The 25,694-nt window shown below is 39.9% G+C and overlaps 1 protein-coding gene across 9 annotated transcripts in view; it reads left to right on the top strand.

Annotated features, from left to right (window-relative positions):
* AKAP13 (A-kinase anchoring protein 13) overlaps positions 1 to 25,694 on the top strand; it is a 326,734-nt gene that overhangs the window by 117,057 nt on the left and 183,983 nt on the right. For all 9 annotated transcript variants that reach the window (XM_047797871.1, XM_047797877.1, XM_047797876.1 and 6 more), the window contains 2 exons: positions 6,061 to 6,208; positions 18,706 to 19,002. In XM_047797871.1, coding sequence (XP_047653827.1) covers positions 6,061 to 6,208; positions 18,706 to 19,002 — 445 coding nt within the window. The remainder of the gene's footprint in view (positions 1 to 6,060; positions 6,209 to 18,705; positions 19,003 to 25,694) is intronic.

The following is a 25,694-nucleotide window of genomic DNA, read 5'->3' on the forward strand; positions in this document are numbered from 1 at the left end:
TTTGGTGTTTCCTTTTCTTCCTTTTCAAATGTCTGTTTTTGAGCAGCTGCTACTTACTGTTTCTAAAGAGAGTATCTCAGTGAATAAAACATGTTCTCATGGGACTTAACATTTTGGTAAATAATAAGGGCTATCATTTATTTATTGAGATATAATTAACATATAACATTGTGTTAGTTTGAGGTGTACAACAATGATTTGATATATACACATATTGCAGGATGATTACCATGAGTTTAGTTAACATCCATGACCACATATAGTTACAAATATTCTTCTTCTGATGAGAACAGTAAGTTTTTTCTTAATGAAAGGAGCTCTTTATTCCACGTCATCGGAACATATCAAATGTATTCTTAGCAACTTTCAAATGCACAATATAGTATTATTCACTAGTTAACTATAGTCATCATGCTATATATTATATCTATTATAGCTCTTATTTATTGAACATTTATTATGTGTCATACACTGCTATACATGCTTTACTTTTATCAGTCATTTAATTAACAACCTTGTAAGGTTAAGTGTGACTGTTGCTCTTATGGCAGAGAATTTGGTATACCCCAGGTTAAACAGCTGGAAAAGTGGCATGCCATACTGTGCACAACTCAGGCAGAGACCATCCTTTTAACCATTGTGCTATCCTTTTAAAGGCAAGTTTGAAAGTTAGAAAACAAATTGACTTAAGGTGGCGATACTGTTGAACTCTTGGAGCAGAACTATGGGAGTGTTGCTGTCTGTAATCTGCGATGCTTTGTAATTGCCTAGGGTTTTCTCTTACAGCAAGCCCTCCACTCTCGCTCCTTGTAAGCAGTGACCTCTCTTGATTGGCCCTTCCTAAGGAAATTCTCTTACTTTCCCCTCTCCCTTTCTGCTGACCTGTTCTCAATGCTGTGATGGTTAAAAAGAAACAGAACTGTGATTTGCCAATTTCAGTGGTATAAATACTCCCATAATAGCTGATTTTAAGAAATCAGTGTCGGAGTTCCCATCGTGGCTCAGTGGTTAACAAATCCAACTAGGAACCATGAGGTTGCAGGTTCGATCCCTGGCCTTGCTCAGTGGGTTAAGGATCTGGCATTCCCGTGAGCTGTGGTGTAGATCGCAGACGTGGCTCGGATCCCACGTTGCTGTAGCTCTGGTGTAGGCCGGTGGCTACAGCTCTGATTAGATCCCTAACCTGGGAACTGCCATATGCCACAGGTGTGGCCCTAAAAAAGACAAAAAAAAAAAAAAAAGAAAGAAATCAATGCCACATCACTGAACACAGAGTTGGCAAAAGATGTGGGTTAGGAAAAGATGTGCAGTAGGGCACCACCATAACATGCAGTAGATGTAAACCTCAGATAATAGTGTGACGTGGCAAACTAATTAAAACATGATGAGTCTTGAGTACTTATTACATCTCTTTTTAATTTATTTGTAAGCTCTTACCATTTACTTTTAATAATAACAGCTAGCTTGGGAATTCCTGAAAATACGATGCATTCTCACAAGGCTCTGCTGACCAGCTCCAGCATACCACTGCAGTTATGAACATTTATTATCTTGCTGCTGACTGGGCCCACCTTCACAAACCTGATGACGGACTCAGAGATCAGTGCTATCCCTTCTTTTAACATTCCTCCCACAAAACTCCTTAAGTGTCTCATTCCCCTAATCTCCATCTAACATCTTCCCTGTTTCCAAGGCCTTTTGTTTGTTCCTACACTGTGAGTCACTCTTTCCCATCCCTCAAATGCTTTTCTCTTTTCCATGTCATTTTTTCCCTAATCAAGGTATGGTCCCCAGTTAAAGGAAGGCCCAAAACATAACTAATGTCTTGGGCCATGGAGAGTCTCTAGCAATATGTTACATCTAATGTAGAGAGAGAATCCTTGATCTAGAAAAGGAAGATCTATTCTTGAAATTCCAAGTTAGAAATCTAGGTAGAAATTTTTTTACTTATTAATAACTACATAAAGGTGACTATAGTATTATCAGTACAGGTTATTTACTGTATAAATAGTTGAAGATGGGGAGCTGAGATTCTAGCTACCATTTACAACCATGTAATGATTGGTGGAATTTAGATTACAGGACCTTTATATTTTGAGAATCACCTGTACTTACAAAATGAGGTCTAATATAAATTGTCTTTTCCATTTCTTGTGTCTCGCAAAACTAATTAGGACCCTAGAAAAACTGTCAGGTTCAATGATCCATTTCTCATTAATAGAGAAACATGGAATTTTCTTTGTAAGGGTAGCACTCTGTTTCTTGAGTTCAGATTACTAGCAAAATGGAGATGTAGATGCATTCTGTTCCTTGGGTTGGATCAAACTAAAATTTCAATCAAGAATTTCTGGTCATGGCTCAGTGGTAATGAACCTGACCAGTATCCATGAGGGTGCGGGTTTGATCCCTGGCCTTGATTAGTGGGTTAAAGATCTGGTATTGCCATGAGCTGTGGTGTAGGTCACAGATGAGGCTTGGATCTTGCATTGCTGTGGTGTAGGCCGGCAGCTGTAGCTCTGATTAGACCCCTAGCCTGGGGACCTCCATATGCCGTGGGTATGGCCCTAAAACGCAAGAAGTAAAAAAAAAAAAAAAAAAAAAAAGAGTGTCTTGAAAATTGCCTTTGTTAAATAAAGTTCATCTGTTGTAGTAAAAAACACTTCAGACTTGTTAACTGGGCAGCCAGATTAATTTTATTGTTTATTATTCCTTGGGGCTTGTTCTTCCCCTGTGAAGCAGCAGCATTTGCTGGGTATTCCTCAGGGAGGATGTGATCAAAGCAACCACCTCAGCAGAAATTGCTTGTGTAGATCTGTTTTTTATTTTTTAATCACCACTCTGCTCAAATAACTTTTTAAGGCCGTCTCAAGTAATTCTAAATGCCTGGTACTACTGCAGTAAGATAGGAGTCACGTGGCTGAAATGCAGAGTAATGTTTATTGTTTGCTCCCAGCGGCTCTATCAGAGTGTGGAGAATTCTCCTTCAAGGAAAGCAGGTACTTTAATTCCAAGTGTTTTTGAAACCTAAATTTCAAGTGAGTTTGAAGTGAGGGAGGCGTTTGTGTTCCCTTCTATTTAATATTTTGGGTAGTTGGCTTAACATTAAAAATATATATATATATTAAACAAAGCTATGAAAGCAATTTATTTATTTATTTTTATTTTATTTTATTTTTTTTTTGGTCTTTTTGCTATTTCTTGGGCCGCTCCTGCAGCATATGGAGGTTCCCAGGCTAGGGGTCTAATCAGAGCTGTAGCGGCTGGCCTACACCAGAGCCACAGCAACACAGGATCCGAGCCACATCTGCAACCTACACCACAGCTCACGGCAACACCGGATCGTTAACCCACTGAGCAAGGGCAGGGATCGAACCCGCAATCTCATGGTTCCTAGTCGGATTCGTTAACCACTGCGCCACGACGGGAACTCCGCAATTTAAATTTGGTTTTGCCTTAGGAGTGAAAAAAAAAGGTTGATACTGAAAGCTTTATTAAAAGGATTATTAGCCATCTCTTCTGACCCCCAGGTCTCACTGGTCTTTTGGGCACAGAGACTCCTGGCAAGATTTTGGGTCTCCTCAGGAAATTGTTGATCTTGAAAAGAAGGATATTTTCTTAGAATTCCAGGTTAGATATATAAGTGAAAACTTTTTTTCTTCTGTAGAAGTCTACATTGTAACTAGTTCAGGCTTGCAAGTCCTATAGTCTTATTTCCAATCACTCAATTCATCTGTGGCCAATTGTATTGCACAAGTATCCGTGGACACTGTGTAAACAAAAGGGTGTGACCGTATTCCAATAAAACTTTATTTATAGATGCTGAAATTTAAAGTCATAAAATTTTCACATATTAACAGATAATTTTTCTTTTGATTCTTTTCAGCCACTTAATGTAAATACCTTTCTCAGCTTGAGTCATAAACAAGCAGAGGGGCTGGATTTGGCCTGTGGCTCATAGTTTGCCAACCTGTGCTTTAAAAGATGAAACTTTAAAACTTTATACCTTTTTTTAAGGTTATAGTCAATATCTTGAGAAATTGATTCTCCTCATATGTGCTACAGACATTTCGACTGGTTGTGGTTTATCATGCCAAAGAATATTCAAACATTTTACCAGCCTAAGATTTTCAAAAATGTTTCCAAGATAGGAAATTATATACACAAGCCCTAAAGTATAATTCTAAGTAGTGCCTGAAGTCCATGATAATTCTGTTTCACCAACTGTGCTGTTCCTTGCGTTAGGGTGCTTGGGAGCTTTCCATTTCAGCAGTCCTACTAAGTTACAGCTTATTTGTGGTTGATTCTGACTTCTTAAAACAGATTGGAATCCCTCCCATCTACAAGGCACTGCACAGGGCCCTGGGAATAAAGTAAGAGAGAGACACTCAGGGCTATGGGAAATATTTTGAAGATGGTTTTCAGAATCTACCTGTTACAGCATTTCTATTACTAGACCTAATCCCAACTTTGGCTTGATGATTTTTTGTTTTCATTATTTAGTGAAACACTACCTGCTGCTCCATTATGCTGCTGGCCATTAAGTTGTGGCCAAAGGGTGGCATGGTTCTCTAATAGGCTTTATTATTGCTGAAGTAGAAGGGAAAAAAAAAATGCTGTAAGTAATGAGAATTCTCTCCCCTATTTAATGTTAAAATGGCCTGGCTTTCTCAAAATTGGATTTTCCATAGTGCATTAAGATTTACACAATGCTTAACCTCAGTGCTTTAAAATCTTTTGTTTATGGTTACAGCATGAACTAATAATGTTTATGATTGGGAGAATGGTAATTAGGGCCGTATTTTATACAATAAATTTAATTTATCCACTGGCTTCAATTTTTAAAAATTAATGTATAAAAATTGCTAAAAAAATGTGCAGATGAAGGACAGAGATGCCTTAACTTCTAAATAGTTGCAAAGTCATGGGCAGAGTTAGTGGCACAAAATTAATGTCGATTCCATGGGCTTAATGGAGCAGTGGATAAAGAAAAGTAATGATTCCAGATGGTCAGGAAACACAAATTGTTGGAAAAGTGACCCTCCCATCCTGATAGATTAAGAATATTATCATAGGAGTTCCTGTTATGGCTCAGTGATTAATGAATCCGACTAGGAACCATAAGGTTGTGGGCTCGATCCCTGGCCTTGCTCAGTGGGTTAAGGATCCGGCGTTGCCATGAGCCGTGATGTAGATAGCAGATGCGGCTTGGATCCCAAGTTGCTGTGGCTGTGGTGTAGGCTGGCAGCTGCAGCTCTGATTGGACCCTTAGCCTGGGAACCTCCATATGCCATGGGTGTGGCCCTAGAAAAGACAAAATAAATAAATAAATAAAAAGATATTATCATAGACTGAGAGGTGAGTATGTTTCAAGCGTTCTCACATATTAGCTGTAGGAGGAGAAAGTATTATCTCCATTTATACAGTCAAGGAAACAGATTTAGAGGATTTAAGTAAAGTCTTTGTAGATGGAGATAAACCCAGATTTGTCTGGAACCCAAGCTTATACTCTTTGCAGCCTACCCCTTCCAGGCCAGCTCTGTTGGAGGCTCTCCACGTTTGTCAGAGGATGTGTGGACTTGGCAGTGATTTGTGGGATGTAGAAGTTAAAGAACTATTGCTGCAGCTGGAACACAGAGGTTAAGGGGCACTCTCAGTATAATAAGGATGTAACTATTTAATATACTTCCTCCATCCTCTCTGCCTTATTTTTGGATTTTCCTGGAATTTTTACAGAGCTTTCTTAGGGAGCTCTTTTACATTCTTCTAAAAACTTTTTCAAGTAAACATACTGTTATCTCGATGGTTACTGAGTTGTCTAGCCACCCCCACTGAAATGTAACCTTAAAGAGGACATCTTTTCAGGTTGTTTTGTGTTCTCAGTGCCTCAGATACTTTCTGGAACATAAATGCTCAGTCAGTGTTTATATTTGTGTAAACGTACTAGAATGGGCACAGTTTAGATGATTTTCCCTTAAATTTGATGTTCCGAAAAGAGAGACCCCCCCCACAAAGGAACCTTACTAATTAACGTAAACTGGCTTTATTCTCCCCCTTTCCTAGGGCGATTGTGTTGTTACTGTACTGCTCGCTGAAGAAGACAAAGTTGAGGAGGATGTAGTTTTTTACTTGGTATTTTCGGGTTCCACCCTCCATCACTGTACAAGTACTCGGAAGGTCAGTTCTGATACTCTGGAGACCATTGCTCCCGGTAAGTATTTGAGTGAAATCATTGCTTCAACTTTACTTTTATTCTGTATTCATTAGTATAGAGTGATAGGAAGAATGAATCAGAGTGATAGAACCGAACTATTGTTAGATCTTTTTAAAAATACATTTTAAAATAAAGTATTTTGCTTATTTCTTGCTTGTTCCCCCCAAATCTGAGCCTAACTAGAAATAATTGAAATAAAATGGTGTCATAAATTGAAGGCAGTAATTAGGATCAGCAAAAATATTAATTTATTGGAATGTTGAGGAAAAAACTAAAACACTTTTGGAAGATAAAGGTTCTCATGTGGTTACTATGATATGACTGCAGATTTGATTCTGAATACCATAGTGATAAAAGCAAAGGTGAAACACAGTTGGTAAAGCATTCCTCAGTATCTGTGAGGGAAAGACTTCAAAAATCTTCTGTAAAAGATTTCCTGGTGAAATGAGTACTTAATAACTGTTGCACTTACAAGTTTAACAGAATTAAAAGGAAAATGCTTACTTATTAAAAAATCTTTACAAAGTTATCAAGTCATTGCTACTTCCACCAGAAACAACTGATAAAACTGACGACCATCTCTTGACCTATCCCAGGCATCTGGAGGTGTATTGATTCGTGTTTGGAAATGAACCTTGCTTCAAAGTTAATAATTGACCAATTTTGATCAGAATACAAAAGAGGGAACCCTTAACTGTCAACTGTGTTAACAGTTGAACCATTTGCCCTTAGAGAATAAACTGATTTTAGTTCTTATTGAACTATTTCCTGTTATGAGTGTTTCTATATAATACTGATTCTACTTTGTTGCAGTACGTGTGAAAAGAGATTAGTTTATGAAGCACTTTAGATATCTGGTCTTGCTGGTATTGGATTAGATTGCCAGTTTTTGTTGCTGTGCCGTTTTACGTAAATAACTTCATGTCTGATACCTCTAAATCCTGGAAATTATATCACATTCAGGAACTGAGATTATGATATTTGAAAGTTGTATTTATCCTCCTACTTGACAAAAGTGGGTTGAAAATATGGGATTTTAAGATTCTTGTTAAATAAGTCTTTTGTATATTTTTCACTTTTGGGGATAGGAAATTTAGCAAGGAGTTCTGGGTAGGTACTGATTTTTAAGAGTATTAAGTATCCTTCTCTGAAACTGAAAGCTCCAGTCTTGTTTCCTGTAATGTATATCATGTCAGAAAGGCTGATCTGGAGCTTGAGGTCCGCTTTCTAGCAGGTGCCACCCAGCACTACCACTGTAGACATTTACTGTGTATGGGGGATGGTGAGAAACAGCTACTCAATTAGACAGGGTCAGTCAGTCCCTGACTGTGCTCTTTATTAGAAAGGAAGAGAGGTAATTTTGATAAACTTATCTTTTTCTGAATTAAAAATGCTTCAAGAGTTTAAAGTGTGTGTCTGTGTAGCATATATCTAGAGAGTGCGAGGGAGCATATAAGTGGATATGAGGAGAATGTAAGAGGAGGGACAGCTATTACAAGGATATAGCCCTGTACCCTCACTTCATCCTCTGGCACAAGTACCAGGAGAGTCCAGCCTCTTGGTGGAGAGGATGCGCCTGGCACCTCTTAGACCTTCAGTGGCAAGGTACTTAAATGAAAGTGGGCTGTAGGTAGTCACTCTCCTGGGATCCACAAATCCATTGCACTTGTTTGACAGACAGGAACTCTAGGTTTGTACCAGATCCTTGTATACTGTCCCCAGCCTACTGTTCTGAACCCCAGTTCTCTTGCCTTGCTTTTGGTCTGACCTCTTTAATATATGTCAGTAACCCCCCCTTTCCAGCCCCACCCATCTCTGGGTGTCCTTTTGTACTTATCAATTCTGAGTACCCTAATCCTGCTGACCCCAGCCAACGAGAATGAATATTGTATTCTGCTGTTCCCCTGTAATTTGTTCGGAATCCTCAGTAATCATCCCTGACCCATTTGATTGGGGTTTGGGGGATGAGTCATAGAAGCTGACTTCTCCTAATTTTCCATTAATCAGCTCTTCTCCCCTCAAATTATGATCTTGCGTATTTGCCATATTCTCACAGCCTGTCCCCTTTGCCCCTGAGTGGCTTGAATATTCTGCTAGCCCCCTGATTTCGGTCACACTGTTGCATGAGGTCCCACATCACAACAGAGGTGACAAGGATTAAAGTCCTTGAAAAGACCCTCTTGTACAAACAAGCAAGCCAAATGAAGAGTAAGGCAACACGTAAGCCTTTGATATGTATGCAGGGATACTAGTGAGCCTCTCTTCTTGGTGGAGTTGAGCTCTGTTGTTCTTTTGAAACAAAGGAGATTTCTGAAGGGCCATTACTGATCTAGTCATCATTTGCGAGACTTTTCTGTTCACTTGTCTTTTCAATTGCTGTTTGGATTGATTCAGTAGTTGTGGGAGGTGGTGGTGAGTAGAAATGGGGAGATTTGGGGGGGGTTAAGGTAGTTTTGAATTTCTTGTTTATATCATGGAGTTAATATATTTGTGTAGAATTAAACTGCCTTAAAAATCTGGGGAATTTCTTTGACTTGTTCCTTACTTTGCTTGAGGTCTTTACTCAGATCACCTTCTCAGTGAGGCCTTCCCTGATCTATCCACTTTATAAAAATATACAACTGCCTCCTCTTCACACTTGCTGTTCCCCTTCCCTGCTTTATTTTTCTCCATTGCACTTTTCAACTTCTAACACATTATATTTGTGACTATTTTGTTAACTGATGTATTCTGAGAAGGCTTTTTCTGTGAATTCCTACTGCTTGATGGGACTGTGTTTCCGCCATGTTGAAACTCATTCTGGTTCTCAGAAGCCGCACACACCCCCCTTTCTTTTGAAAACTGCAAAAGGATTCTCTGGCTTCTTGAATTGAATTTTCAGCTTGGGGGCAGGAGTCTATTCTCTTTACAGAGCTACGTCTGATGATTCCTGTGCATCAGTTAGCAGTGTTGATAGGCTTTGGTTTCCTGTTTGCTGAGGGCTGTGTCAGATTAGTCCAGATTCCTCACAGAAAGTCTGTACTTGTTTTGGGCATCCCAGTTACTGGGTAAGTGTGCACGGTCTCTTGGCAGCAACTGCTGCTGGGAGAGATGCCCCTGTATCCTTTCTGTTGCTGTGTGAGGCTGGCGCCGCAGTTCCTGATTGTTTTGCTCACTATGGGAAGAAAAAGGGCCTTGTGTCTTGATCTTGTTTTTAATGTCATGTTTTATCTAGCTTGTTGGCTTTGATTTTTGAGTTCTCCTTGTGTTTTACTGTCAGTGTTCTGTAACGTTTTAGTTTTTACTAAAACTAGATGATTGATTGACATCCTAAAGACAGTCTGTATCCTTTCATTATTTGCGTTGGTGGGGAGATGAGACTTTTTTTTTAGATGACACATTTCTTAGTAATCACCTCAAAAATCCCTCCTTGGCTTTAGATATAGAGATTATAGTCCATTTTCCCCCTTTTTTCATATTTTCTCACCCTTTTGCTTGTTTTCTGATGAGAAGCTTACAATGAGTTATGTATGTATATTTAGTTATAAAGAAATTGTAAAGGCTTTGTTATTGTTGTCGTTGTTGGTGTCGTTGTCTTTTGTCTTTTTAGAGCTGCACCTTCAGCATATGGAGGTTCCCAGGCTAGGGGTCCAATCCAAGCTGTTGCTGCCGGCCACTGCCACAGCCATAGCCACGCCAGATCCAAGCCGAGTCTGCAGCCTACACCACAGCTCACGGCAACACTGGATCCTTAACCTGCTAAGCGAGGCCATGGATTGAACCTGAAAACTCATGGTTCCTAGTCGGATTCGTTTCTGCTGTGCCATGATGGGAACTCTGTAAAGGCTTTTTAAAGTAATTACTTCTTGCCTTCCCACCATAGAAAGCCTGTAGACATAATAAGTCTCCCCCTTTTAAAAATGAAATTATATTAAGTGTAGTAACATCTTAGGGCACAGTTACTTGGAGGCTTTATGAGCCTTTGTTTTTTGTGTGTGTGTTTTTTTGTTTTTTTTTTTTTTTTGTCTTTCTGTCTTTTAGGGCCACACCCATGGCATATGAAGATTCCCAGGTTAGGAGTCAAATCACAGCTGTAGCCTCCGGCCTACGCCACAGCAACGTGGGATCTGAGCCACATCTGTAACCTATACCACAGCTCACGGCAACTTCAGCTCCTTAACCCACCGAATGAGGCCAGGGATCGAACCCACGTCCTCATGGATACAAGTTGGGTTCATTAACCACTGAGCCATGACAGGAACTCCTTTATGAGCCTTTGAATTGTTTGACTGCTTTACAGTGAGCATGTTATTAACACACATAGTAATTTTTAATAAAAGCATAGTGAAGACTTTGAAAACAGTGTCTTCTCTTTTGAAAATAAAGCTGTATCTTTGTGTAATTAACACTAGACAAAGACAAACAAGTTTTATAATAAAATATTTAAAATATCTATGAATTGGTTGGTTTAAGAATATAATTTGCTGTGAAATACAGCCTGATGTGAAAATATCTCTCTAAAGAGAAAAGGTGTTGCCTTTGTAATAAATGAAAATAAAATGTCTCTATTTTCTTCTCTTCATATAGAACAAATCTAACCCCAGATCTCATTTTAATTAAATAGCGCTTTTTCTCTAGAATTGAGGCTGAGAGGTTTTCTTTAAAAGGCTATAGAACTGGCAAGTAGCATAAGTATATCTGAGTATCCTTAGAAGATAATTCTTGGGGGGATATGAGGTTCTCTCTTACTGTGCTCATTTTCCTTAAATAAATGTGTGTTTAGACCAAGCACGTAGTAATTGTAGAATGGAAAATGAGACAAGATTTTTTGGTAGATGCTGTCTACAATTTTTGTGAAAGGCTTTAGTGCAGAATTTTTCATAAAACAAAATCTTTTTCTTCTTCAGCATTGTAGAATTCACAGCAAGAGTTCTTATTTGACGCAAAAACTAAACATTTGTTGACCCCAAATTTGACTCCTCTTTTGTATTTTTCTTTTCCGTTTCACTCATCGGAGACAAGGTACTATATAAAGTAGATCTGTTATCAAAATAAAAAAAGAAAAAAATATATTTTGCATCATCAGAAGTCCTTTGGGGCCTAATTAAAAATCAGTGCTTACAGCTCAAGTCTCAGCAAGAAGTCCTGTGGTTTCTAGCAAGCAGCAGATGTCTAGAGATTGTCAAATCGACTAACATGTTTGAAAAGAAGTTCTTGGTTTTTAACTGGACTGATCAGAGAATTCTGGTGCCCTCTCTCTCTGCCAAAGGGATCAGTTATTTTTTTTATTTCTTTTGGTTTGTTTTTTGTGATCAGTTATTTTTTAATGGGTATTTTCTAACCATCTCCCTATTCTAAAATACTCTTACTATAAAGGCTATCTCTAGACAGACATGGTTTGATGTTTTAAAAGACTTAGATTACTGTTCCAGTGCTAGTCAGTATATATAGTGGCTATCCTGGTAAAACATACTAAGAAGGGAAGTGTATCTGCTGTCTACTGTCCTTTTGTAATGCCTATATGGAAATTGTGGTATACCTCATCACTTGGGATCTATAGGCACAGCCCTAGAAATGAGCACATGCATTACAGTAGGGCCAGTATCCTCCCAAGGGGTCAGAATTGGTTCTTGGGGAAAGGGTTAAAAAGTCTTATACTTTATATATAAAGCACGGGTATGTGTGGTATATCTGTGGTGTTAAAATTTTATGGGTCGGGGTGGCAGATAGAGAAAAACCTTTGAAAAGGCTCCTTGGGGGTTGACAGTGAATAAAAGGCTGAGATACACTGCCTTAGAGTAATAAGCTGGATTATTACAGGTCAGATTTTTCCTTAACATTAATTAGTCCCTCCCCTCCCCCAAATGTACATGATTCCTCTGTCGGCTCTTTTTCTCTCTCTACTTAAATGCTCCTATATACACTTTGTACATATACTAGATTTTCACATCTACCTTTAGACCACTGAAAACTATAGCAATAGATGAATACTTTTGCACATAACTCTATCTCCTATTAGAGTGTGAGTCTGAAGACTGAAAATTTTCTTTAACCCTACATAATCACTTCAATGGGAGGAAAAAGACCAAATTCTTAAATACTTTGATGCCAAACTGAGGTAGTAAAAGGCATTATTTTTATATTTTCCACCATGATTACTGATGGAGCCTTTCTTGTAGAAGATGATCAGATGGGACTGGGCTTGGCTGGCCCAGCAAGCGCTTTCAAGGTTCGTTTTTGGATAGTTAGTGAAACAAAGTCCCATTTGTTCCATCCTCAAAAGAGAAGGCCAGGATGGGATGTATGCCACTTTTAGCCTAATAGGAAATGAAGTAATTCTTGGGTCATGCTTTAGCAGCTTTGTTTATTTGCAGCAATATTTCGTTTCCATGGGTACGGGTGCCTCATACAGTGATAAGGAGCCTCAAAAAAGCCTCTGACCTCAGGAGCACACACCTCCTGACCTGTGTGCTTAAAAAAGGTTTGGATTAGATACTTTTAAGAGGACCATCAGCAGTTAAATTTTTGGTTCTCATGTAGGTGCTCCTGCTTGTGCTTTGTTTATTTGGCATTCTTCCCCTTGCCTTTATTTTTTTCAGTTCTGCAGTGTCTAAGGGCAGTGTATAGCTCAGAAGCTGTGTTGGGCCCTGCTGCAGAAGTTCTTGGTAGAGTATTAGGGATGTTTTCCTTGAGTCACCTGAACAGGAGCATTTTAGTAGCTAACAATCATACTAAGTACCAGTTTTAAATGCTTGATTTATGCCAGGTGCTTTGTGTACAGCCATCTCTGATTTTTTTTTTTTTTTTTTAGCAATCCAGAAGGCTAGTGGTAGTCTCATTTTGCGCACAAGACACACAGGCTTCAGGATCGTGTGTTTTTCAGGGTAACTAGCCTGTCTGCAATGGAGGTGAGATGCAAACCTGGTATTTTCTGATTCTGTGGCTAATTGTCAGCATACCTCAGGGCTCCTTACAATTCACTCAGTTAGGGTCAGATTTCCTACCCCATAATTTACTTCAAATTTATGTTTTAAATCAACTGAACCTGGTTGTGGGATAAATTCAGAAGTCAGTTTTGAAAAGTGGAACTAAAGTTTAGCCTCTGTTTCTTTAACCGTTCATTTCTCTCCTCCCCTGTGTCAGTTCTCTGGGGGTATTTCCCTCAGAAGCAGCTCAGGAAAATTTTCAGAACTTCCCCTTTTAAAAGGACTTGTGATTATTATTTTCTTTCTTTGTTACCAGGAAATTTAGTGGGAAAGAAAAACACCATGGAACTAGCTGAAAACCTTACAACTCCTCTTTTGTTTTCATGTAAAAAGAAGTGAAGTTGTAGTTGCTATGTCAAATCAGATACGGTTTCCCATCCCCATGTTTTTGCCCTAAAGATGTAGACATCATTGATTCCTTGCATTTCGTCTGTACAAAGGCAGGCATAAGACTAATTGTTTCTGAAAATATCATGTCTCTAGAGCTAATTTATGGTAGTAAGAGATAACTATGTGTGTAGATGTGATTTCAGATTTATTAATGGTCCATATTACCTTTGTGTGTGTGTGTTTTTTTTTAAATTGGGTGTTTGTTTGTTTGTTTGTTTTTCCTAGATGCTTTATCTGAAAAGTTGTAGGGATTAAAATATAATCCTGTGGACCACTTGAGCCTGAATGTGAGAGAGAGTGTCTCCACCAGCCTCATGTGGTGGATTTCCAGACGGTAGAGTGAGGCAGTTTGTTCACAATCAGTAGTAACTCTTCCAGTTTACTCAAAGTTTAATAAAGACTGAGCCAGGAAACCCTCAGTTCTCCTCTCCTCTTTTAACCCTCAGTTTTTCTTTGGAAAAAGAAGCCTGTAATCATACCAAACAAATTCCAGATTTATGGCACATTTTACTTAGGATGATTCATAGTTTCTCCTTTAGATTGTGAGTTCATGTCTGAAGGGAAAATATTGGGGTAATGATTGGCTTCATCTCCTGGGTATCTGTTTCATGGCCTTTTCTGACATTCTGCCTTCTGTAATGCATGGCATTGTTTTAGTTCCACGTAAATAGAGCAGACAGTAGCTCACTCATCGACCCATCTACCTCCTAACAAATGCTGCTGAAGCAGCAGAAGGAAATATGCATGCTTATGCTGCTCAGCACACGTGCACACACACACAGCCATACTCCCAAATCACTTGCTATTTCTGCCCCTCTTGTTGTCTCCACTTTGTCCTAGCCAAGTAAAGAGTCATTTTAGCAATTCCATATAGATTTCTGTGCAAAGACATTACTCCTGCTCTTTCCAGTTTTGAGTTGGGTGGTGTTGCTTCACCATGGCTTTTAGGTGTGTGTGTGTGCATGTGCGCGTGGAAGTTGAAGATCTGGACTATGCCCTGAACCCTGTGTATACACAGGAGGTGGTTTCACAGAGCAGTGATGTTCACTTTTAGTGGCATTGTGACTCTCTTTCTGGCTCAAGCTGTCATGTGTCTCACCTTTGCACAGGCTTAGGAAAGGAGACAAGTAAGAAGGAGTAAGAACTGTTTGGATAGACGGAGCAGTGGATATTATTATAGGTTAGTGTAGTATCTCTTCCAAGACTGTTTCAGCTTTGCAGGTAGAATTCAATTTGAATCTCACATTATTCACATTCTCATCACTGAATTGTGAAACTTGTAATTTTAGTGTTTATTGACATGTATTCATATCTACCTCAAAGGACTGTCAGGAGTTTATAAATCAGCTTAATCCTGAAAAAATGGGAAATGTTAAAACAGGTGAGATTCATGAATGAGAACCACAACCATCTTAAGTACACTCATCTCTCAGTATCTGCAGGGGAATTGGTTCCAGGACCCCCATGGGTGCCAAAATCTGCAGATGCTCAAGTCCCTTAGTCGGCCCTCCATATCCATAGTAACCTATCTGCGGATTCAACCAGCCATGGATTATAAATACAGTAGTATATATAGTAGTATTGGGGCGGGAGGAATCCACGTGTATGTGCGGTTCAGACCCGTCTTGTTAAAGGGCCAACTATAATTATTCTGACTGAAACACATACTGTTACGTCTGTCCATCTGTCTGATTTTAACTGGAAATGAAATGATGCTGTGTATGTTGTTGTGGGTGACAGTATTCAAGAATTTGAGAGGAGTCTTCTAAATTATAGCTCTTCACTTTACAAGATTAGGACACTCTGTCGATTTAAAAGTGTTAGAGAAGTTGCATTTACCTCAGGCCACATAGCTAGGAAGTAACAAAATAGATTTGAACCCAGGTCTGTTCTCACTCTGATCATCTAGATATAGCCTCGCTAATGTCTTCCTAAAACTGTCTCTTGCAGTAGTTACTCTATCCCTTGAACTTATTCGCTGCTTCCATTTTTATATTTTTGGAACCATTTCATATTCCTAGAATCTCTTCCTTAGTTTTTCTCTCTCCCCAGCTTTTGCCTGGTAGAACCCAGAACCTGTAGTGCCAGAGAAACCGTAGAGCCTGTAGAGGTTGCTCCTCATGCTGTACCTCAAGTGGAGGCCCAGGGAAGCAGAGGTGATCTGAGGTCACATAGCTTAAGAGGCATATAGCCAGGGTTTGAACATAGTGTTTTTTCTTCTTTTCCCATTGATTCTTCTATGGTGCCCTTATTTCCTTCCCCGCCCCCCCCCCCCCCATGGCTTGTGGAAGTTCCTGGGCCAGGAATCAAACCCATGCCACAGCTGCAGCAACGCCAGATCCTTAACCCACTGTGTCGACAGGAACTTCCCTTATTTTCCTCTTTAAGCCGCCTTATCTCCGTGAATCTTGGGTGAAGGGACAGACATGAAAGCAAGGAAACTTGGGTTCAGATTCTAATTGTGCCACTTTGGGGCTTTATTACCTTGGGAAAATTATTTAACATTTTGTGCCTTGATTTCCTCATCTGGCAAATGAGGATAATAATAATAATAACAATAATATATATAATATTAAATATAATAATAGCTACTACTTAGGGTTGTTGTGAGGAGCAAATGAACTGTAATTTGGAGAACACTGAGAACCGTGCCTGGCACAGAGGAAGTATTAGATAAGCGGTAGGGAGTAAGTAAGTAGGTAGGTAAAGATAGGCTAGGACAAGGGCTGTGTTCTGAGGGTTATGTGAAGAACCACTGGGGCTGGAGAGTTGGGAGCAGAATGCCTATCAAAAACTGCCACCTCTCTGGGAAATCTTCCCATTTTTGCCCACCTGTGAAATGCACTGCTTTTCTCCCATGAGTCGCGTAGTGTGTGTTTCTCCAGAACCCACCCCATTTTGCAGTGATCTGCAGCTTGTTTGATTTCTCCCCATAGACTGTAAACCTCTGGAGGGCTCAGAGTCACTGTGATTGGCCCCTAATCATAGTGCCCTGGGCTTGGCGGATGTCCGGATGTGAGTTATTAAATGTTACAGAACCGTTTTAAAAAAAAAAACCCACTACTTTCTGTCAGAAAAATACCCAAACCTCTACTCCCTGAATCAGTTGACCTGTTTCTGCTGACATTTTCTTATGTAGTTAGGCTGGCTGCCCTTCAGAGAATGATTAAGATTTTTTTTTCTAATTTCATTTCATGTAATTAAATGTGTAAATTCAACATGTTTATTGAATTGAAACACATACGTGAGTATATGCACATAGCCACACACCTGGGCATGCCACAGGATGCTTATGGTTTCCAAAGCCTTCATAGAAAGAATTCAATTTGGAGGGCACTGGGTGTGCCTGGTGGAGTTAGGCGTTTGTATGGAGACTGAGCTTGGTGGTTTGAGAACCTTTTATTCTTGCTTTATAGTCATGCTGGCTTGTCATTCCAAAGATTGGAGTATTGGGCTCCTTGCAGACAGGGGTGTAGTCTTTACCCCTCTCTCCTTTATTTATAAGCAATGTGTTACAGAACTCTGGCATCGTGATACAATAGGCCATGACCTTTGGCATATGACTTAAATTTGAATGATGGATTCTGCTTCTTTATATCTGTGTCATCTTGGGCAAGTTACTTCTTGAAGTCTCTGTTTCCTCATCTGTAATGCGAAGACACTACATACCTCATAAATTTGTTGTGTAGAGAAAATGACATGTCAGGTATGTAGTAGGTTCTTGCTTAGTAACTACTTGTTACCACCCTCAGATTATACAACAGGGAGCGATTTCTCTTGTTACAAAACAAAGTGCTTAAGGAGGCCCCTGGGGGAAAAGTATGTGGAAAACCTCTTTACTCGTTATTTTCGTTGGTCATATGGAAAAAGTGATTGTTTTCTCTCTCAAAGACAATAGAAAGCCTAGTTTTGTTCTGTCTGTTGTGAAACCTCTGTTGGCCTACGTCTATAGTCTGGAAAGTTGGATTTAGGACCTTGCACCTCACTCCAGATTTGGGAAAGCGGTCTCTGCATGTGGGTGGGGGTCAGGGCAGGCGGGTACTCAGGTGCCTGCAGTTCATGAAGCAGAGCACCAGGGGGCGCACCTCAAACAATACGCCATGTTTTTTTCTTTCCTCATCAGAAAGATATTTATGAAGGAAGTGATGATGTTAAGAGCATAGTTCCAGCTAGTTGAGATCAGTGCCTGCAAGTGGAGGAAAAAAGTGTTTTGATGAATATATTCTGCATCTTGGAAATACTTAATTCTGTGAGGCTTTTGAAAACCCAGAGAAAGGCTGATTTTCCAGGAAGGCCTCCCCCATGGGAACAGTGCTTTTGAACCTTTCTGATCTTACTCAAGCCCTTAGGGATGGCATGAAGCTTGCTGCCTAACGTAGCAGCTCATGAGGTCTCTCTCTGCTGCTCTGTGCAGTGGACACTGCAGTCTTTGGCATGCTTTCTTTTCCTGAACCAGGCCTCCAGCCACAGCATTGTGTCATTCCTATGCAGATCAGGCTATTTCATTGAAGTCCTCCCTATGTAACAGAAAAGAATGTGTATTTGAGAGCAAAAGTTATTTTATGGGCCTTGAATTGCTTAATAATAGTAAAACAAAATGAAATCATTTTGTACTTTTCAAAGTGCTTCATCATTTCATCAGTTGTACTGGGATGATAATAAGGCAGGTGTTGGGGAATCTACAGTTCCTGCCTTGTAACCTGTGTGAGTGACTTTTTCCCCAAAGGTTTTCAGATCCAATGCAGTCCAGGAAGCATTAGACTTCCCACTGTGTTCGAGGCCTTACAAGATTGTTGAGCTTTCTTTCTTTAGTTTGTTCAAATTGAACAGCTGTAGTTCAATGTATATTGAGATTTTCAGAGACTGTTGTTGCCAAATGGTATGCCGCAGGCATGGTGGCGACTGCAATACAAAGTTTTTTGCTGCTTAATAGGGTAACCATTTCAGAGTTGCAAGTAACAATTTTTAAAAAGACCTGGAAATGGAAGGTTGCTGTCAGAGCTCAGAGGAAGGAGGAGATTCTTTTAGGAAGGGGAGTTTGTATGTCCACAGGAAGAGCAGAGTGGTACTCCCCCTCCCAGTATCTTCTTCTCAGGAGGACTCTAATCCTGTCTTCCTTGCTATGCATGTTTCTTTTAGGTCATGACTGCTGCGAGACAGTGAAGGTGCTGCTCTGTGCTTCCAAAGAGGGCCTGCCTGTGTTTGTGGTGGCGGAAGAAGACTTCCAGTTCATCCAGGACGAGGCCTATGATGCAGCCCAGTTCCTGGCAACCAGTGCTGGAAATCAGCAGGCCCTGAACTTCACCCGTTTCCTGGATCGATCAGGGCCCCCGTCTACAGACGTGAACTCCCTCGATGAGAAAGTTTCCCTGGCATTCAGGCACCTCAAGCTGCCAGCCGAGTGGAATGTGTTGGGGACAGATGCGACTTCACATGGTAAGGACTTAAATGAACCACAGTCTTTGGATGGGGCTGCTTTTATATGGTGATTGTCTTCACGTCTACCCAGTGGCTGAAGAGATTTTTGTGGTTGCTGTAGCAAAATGACCTCTTCTGGGTTCTTCAGCTGAGCTGTTAGTCCTGTTCTTGCAGTGAAGTGACCCTAGAGAGAGCTTGCTGTCCCTCGTCGTCAGCTCTCATTTAAAATAGTGAGTGGCACATCGCCTTTCTCTGGGTCTCACCTGTAGAAAGAGACTTGTCCTTCATGAGGAGAGTACCAGAGCAACTTTTGTTACTTTTTTGGTCTTTAGTTATCAAAGACAGGTTTTCATTATTGTACTCTAGAGATTCTGTGAAGTTGGACAAAAGGAAAAGACTGAGAAGTGAGTGGGTAGAGGCCTAAGAGCAGGCTGAGCTCTGGGAAACCCACATGTTTTTAACCAGAGTATTTTTACTCTCGTTTGTTTTACCTACTGGCTTTTCCATATGAGAGTTCATTGAAGGAAGGACTCCAGTTTTTAAAAAACACTGATGAAGTAAATATCTGTATATGTTCCTCTTACTCAGACAGGGGATTGCCCACATAATTATTCTTGTGGCAAGCGACATCAGCTAGGTGTTGTGAATATGTATGTGTACATACGCACACACACATATTTAATGAAGCAGTATATATCTGGAGTCCAATAAATAACATCTTTTCCTGCTGAGTTCAAATCTAATAGATTTGGGAGTTACACAGATAGGCCAAAACCGTTGGCTTTGTTTTGGAGCTAGATTGGAAGGCTGACTTTAGATGGCCTGCTGAAGGGGTTGCTTATTCTTTCTGCTTTATCTGAAAGAGCCAGACCATCACAGGACTGCCCTTCAGAATTCCCCAGCTTTGATTACTGTGTTATGTAGGGAAACAACCAGAAGTCACCCTCGCTGCAGGCAAGCAGATACTGAGGAGAAATGCTCAGAGGAACTGTGTAGGGACACGCTCAGTTCCTGCTCTCACAGACTCTTCAGATAAATGCATGCTTCCCCCCTCAGAAGAAGGGCAAAGAGGTATTTGTTAGTTTTGGTTTTCTTAAACCCACTGAGTTTAACCACTTAGGCTGTGGTCAGTGCAGGCATGGTGCTACATCATTAGGGCCTTACTGTGGAGATACTTACCAGGGCACTCCTGGCAGTTAAAATACAAAAGAAAGTGTGGACTCTAAAATTCAGGAAAAAAGCATTTGTCCTTTTTTCTTTCTTATTCATACAGGGTCTAAGAACACTATATTGCTAAGATCTAGAGATCAGAATATTTGCCGTGATACAGGGCATGGCACCTTTTCAGAAACCTCAAATTGGGGTATAATATACCTCTAGCCCCTGCTATTTCTGTATTGTGATGGGAATGGTTATTCCACTTGCCATTTATATAAATCAGTACCAGGATGGATTGCATTAGTTATTTGTGGGGTTTAATAAGGTTTTTTTGTCTTGTTTTGTTTTTGACGGCACCCTTGTCATATGGAAGTTCCTAGGCTAGGGATCGAATCTAAGCTGCAGCTACCACCTACACCACAGCTGTGGCAATGCTGTATCCTTAATTCACTGTGCCACACATACCTTAAAAAAAAAAAAAAAAAAACCCTCCTAAAAGGCATTTGGTTGGTTGGGTTATTTTTTTGTTTGTTTTTGTTTTTGTCTGTGTTCGTGTAGTTTTGCTTTGTCTCCTTTAAAGAAGGCACAGGAGTTGGATGGTTTGTTCGTGATACATGATTAGAAAGAACTATTAGAAAAGCACAGGTCTAAGACTTGAGGCATATCACTTCCCCTCTCTGGGCATTAGCATCCCTGTCTTTAACAGGGAACTCAATAGCTTTAGTAGGGAACTCACCAGCTTTAATATTTTTTGGACTTTCCATGTGCTTCTTCAGTTTCTGTTGTACAAAATTGCTCAAGCAGTACTAGTAAAGGCTAAATCAGATTTGAACACTTAGGGAAATGCCTTAAAACACAATAAGGTGCCATTACACACCTATTAGGAAAGGCTAAAATTAAAAATACCAAATGCTGGCAAGATGCAAAACATCATCTCATACATTGCTGGTAGAAATGCAAAATAATACAGCCACTCTAGGAAACAGTTTGGCAGTCTCCTGTAAAGTTAAATGTATGTTTACTAAGTAGTGATAATCCCACTTTTGGCTCTTTATCCTAGAGAAATGAAAACTTATATTTACTCAAAATAATCTTTACACAGATGTGCCTATGGCAGCATTATTTAGAATCACCCCAAACTAGAAGCAACCTAGTTCTCCCTTACTGGGTAACTCTACAAAACAAACTGTGATATATCCACACAATGGAATACTACTCAGCAATAAAGAAGGAACAACCTATTGACATGTGCAACAACTTGGATGCATTGCACTAAGTAAAGAAGTCAGTTTTCAAAGTTACTTACTCTGTGATTCCATCGATGTGATATTCTAGAAAGGGCAATACTAGGAACAGAAAATAGATCAGTAGCTGCCAGGGAGTAGAAGTAGGGGAGATGTCTGACTGCGAAGGGGGTATCATAGGGGGATTCTTCAGGAGTTGCAATGGTTTTGTGTCTTGGTGGTGGTGGTTATAAGAATCAATGCATGTGCTCAAACTGATAGGACTGTACAGCTCCCCAAAGTGAATTTTATTGTACACAATTAAAAACAATCGAAAGAACACAAGAAATTGAACAAGTTAGATGAAGGAGAAATAACATGCAAAAGACTTGATAGACCTGTCTTTGTTTTTTGTGTGTGTTTTTTTGTTTGTTTGTTTGTTTTTTCCGCTTTTTTGCCTTTTCTAGGGCCGATCCTGCAGCATGTGGAGGTTCCCAGGCTAGGGGTCGAATCAGAGCTGTAGCCCCCGGCCTACACCAAAGCCACAGCAACGCAGGATCCAAACTGCATCTGCGACCTACACCACAGCTCACAGCAATGCCGGATCTTTAACCCACCGAGCGAGGCCAGGAATCAAACCCGAAACCTCCTGATTCCTAGTCGGATTCATTAACCACTGAGCCACAATGAGAATTCCTTGATAGACCTGTCTTTAAGTCAACACTGGGATCCAGAATCTGATTTCAAATTCTGGAGTCACATTCTGCAGTTTAAATTGTTCAGTTAATTGTGAATTAGAATCTACAAATGGTAGGTAATTTAAAGGCCAAGTAGCATCAATTAAGAGGTCCTTGCTTGCTGTTGAGGGACACATGCAAAGGAACATTCTGCTTACAGCAAGTGCACATCAAGTAATTTTTAAAAATATGTTTAAAGGAAGAAGGTACAAAGTACATTTGTTGCCTGGGATAATAACACAGCTAAATAGAGCACTTCTTACGTAACAGGACTACTTGCTGTTGTTGAAAGCTGGGGTATTTACAGGTGTTCCAGCCTAATACTTGTACAAAGGAATCATGTAAGATTTATGGTTAATCCTCCCCTCTAAATGTTTACATGCAGTACTTTTAAACTTTTTTCAGGTCAGTGACTCCTTTGAAAATAGCTCACATTTCTCCTCAGGAAAAAAATATACATAGGGGCCTACCTGCAACAATTTATTATTTCAGGGATTCATAGTTGTCCTGAACCACAGGCATGACCACAAAGTTAAAGTACCTTAGGTGTAGACTTGATATTGTAAAGTGGAGAGATGATAGGCTGTGGAGTTGCTGTGTTTGTATCCTAGCTTCATAGCAAGAGTTTGGACAAAATAGTTAATCTCCTTGTTTCTTAATTTTTTCCATTTGTAAAATGGAAGATAATATATCTGATAGTGTGTGCCAGCATACAGGCTCTTTATTTTTAATGTACCATGAGCAATATCCAGTAACCTTTTAGAGATGAAACATTAATGAACTCTGATGAGAGAAAGTAACATGTCCTATAAAAGGATAAAACAGTATAGCACTTTAAAAAAAAAAAAAGCCCTCCTCTTTGAAGCAGAATGAGACTTTTTACAAAAACTTATTTCAGAAGTCTGACATTAAACATCAGCAAGAAGGAGTTTGTCCATTTTATTCTTTTTTTTTTTTTAACTCACCACCTAAGTTTTGTCAGCATTTGCCATGCTTGAGCTCTCCATCTGTCCATTCCTCATTCAGCCATCATTCTATCTTATTTTTTGATGCATTTCCAAAAAAAAAAAAAAAAAATTGGGGATATCAAGATACTTCTCCCTAAATACTTTAGCATGCATAGTATTAGACTTCAATTTTTATTTATTTATTTATTTATTGTCTTTTTATCTTTTCTAGGGCCGCTCCCTCGGCATGTGGAGGTTCCCAGGCTAGGGGTCGAATCAGAGCTGTAGCTACCAGCCTACACCACCAGAGCCACAGCAACGTGGGATCCGAGCCGAGTCTGCTACCTACACCATAGCTCACGGCCATGCCAGATCCTTAACCCACTGAGCAAGGCCAGGGATCGAACCCGCAACCTCATGGTTCCTTGTCAGATTCGTTAACCACTGCACCACGACGGGAATTCCTATTTATTTATTTCTTATTTTGACATTGAAGACTTGCTCTGAAGAAAGCAAGGAAGGAAAAGATCCTGGGAGAAATCTGCATTCTTGTTTAGTCATGGTGTTGTATAACCAAATGAAAAGAAGATCTGGTCATCTTTGGGGTGGAAATCCTCCCCACATAGAGAAATTTGGGTGAAGAGAGGTTGAGATGGGTTTAAGAAAGGCTGCATGAAAAACAGCCTGTGTGCTTTCAGTTCTGTGTATATGATGTTGGTTAATAGAACCTCAACAACAGTCATTGGGTATTTTAATTCTTAACACCTTTTCCAGATTGTCTGATAGATTTCCATAGAAATTTTTCCTTAGCTACACTCACTAGTGTTTTTGAATGTTTTCAGCTGTCATAGATGCTAAAAAATACAATATATAAAAATACTGCGAAGGGATTGATTACAAGTGATTCCTCATAATGGCAGCACTTCAGCTCCAGAAGGTTTTGTTGCCTCTCAAACCTTGATTCTATCACAAGGCCACATGTGTCATTTTTTTTCTCACAAGTTCATTCTCTCATGGGCCTGTTGTTTTCCTTCCGCATAAGGCATGAGAATTTCTGCATCGTGTAGGACTTTTGGTTTATTTAAGACGCAGTATAGAATGGTAGAAAGAATAGTCTCATAGGTGCAGATTCAAAGAGTACTGTGAGCAGCGCATCTGGGTGGATTGATGGGGAAGGAAAAAGTACATGCAGTTTTTGATCACTATTTTGTTCGCAGAACTTAGGACCTTTTGCTTAGGAAGTCTGATGATTTGAAAAGATGCATTTGACTAGCATGCTCATTGTCGTTGAACGATTTCTAGGCCACACTAGGCACACCAGCTTTCTCTACAGATCCGAGGGAATGTGTGTGGGTGTGCTTCCAGCATGTGAGTAGATACAAGCAAACTTAAGACATTTGCTACTACCTTCTCCATAGGAAGCTGGGCCCACATAGAGATTTTTCCAGTTGAGTATGGTTAAACATCAAACGAACCAACCAGCATATGGCCTATGAAATAATATTACAACATCAAGGAAATGGAAAAGTATCATGAGTATTCAGATGGAAGACTCTATGAGAATAATTTTCATTAAGAAACCAAAGACAGAATTAGAGGAGGTTTTTCATTTATCCTGTGCAGGATCGAAGAAGTCAGACCTATTATGAAATTAGAGAAGGAAGCAACAAGGAGAAAAAAAGTTTTAATGATTATGTCAATCAGGGTCAACCAGAGAATCGGAACCAGTTAGAAAATATAAAGATTTATCTCAGGGTATGGCTTACACAATTGTGGGGCTGGCTAAGCAAGTCCAGAATTCATAGGGCAAGAAATAGAAGAGAAAATCATCCAAGCTCAAACCCAGTAGCATGAGCCAAAGCTGTCACCCTCAGACAAGAAGAGGAGCTCCTGGCTAGATAGGACTCCATGAGCAGAGGCTGAAGCCCTGCTGAATTCTCAGGCGGGATTTCTTCTCTCCAGGGGAAACCTTAGCCCTGATTCAGTTTGCCCTACCCAGATTAGCTAGGATAATCTTCCTTATTAAATCAACTGATTAGGCAGTATAATTACATCTGCAAAAAAAGCCATCACAGTGAAGGCAAAGATGGAAAGGGAGTTGGCTTAAATGATGCAAGGACATCCAGAATCCCATAGCATAATTAAATTCAAACTGGGGACAAAGGACTCAATTGACATCATAGGAAATGCAGTTAGTAATGTGAAAAATAAAATTGAATAGCTCTCAGAATATACAGAGAAAAAAATCAAAGGATCATAAGAAAGGGAAAATACAGACCTAGAGAGTAGAGAACAGAGGTTGAACCTAAATTGTAGGTGCCGTGGAGTTTAAGACAAAAGAAACAGAAGCAACAATGGAAGATTAAAAAAAAACAAAACTATTTTTGCAGTTTCCTTGTGGCACAGCAGGTTAAAGACCTGGCATTGTCACTGCAGGGAGTTGGGTTGCTGGCATGGCACAGGTTCATTACCTGGCCCAGAAACGTCCACATGCTGTGGGTGTGGCCAAAAAATTATTTTTGGAGGAAAATATTGAAAAGGTGCTTTTTAAACTACAACATGAGATTGCTTGCATGATTGATTTTTATAAAAAGAAATGGGGTGGAATGATGGAGAGGGCATGGTTTCCAGACTCAAGACAGAAG

This window comes from Phacochoerus africanus, chromosome 9 (assembly GCF_016906955.1).
Source record: "Phacochoerus africanus isolate WHEZ1 chromosome 9, ROS_Pafr_v1, whole genome shotgun sequence".
Classification (NCBI taxonomy): Eukaryota; Metazoa; Chordata; class Mammalia; order Artiodactyla; family Suidae; genus Phacochoerus; species Phacochoerus africanus.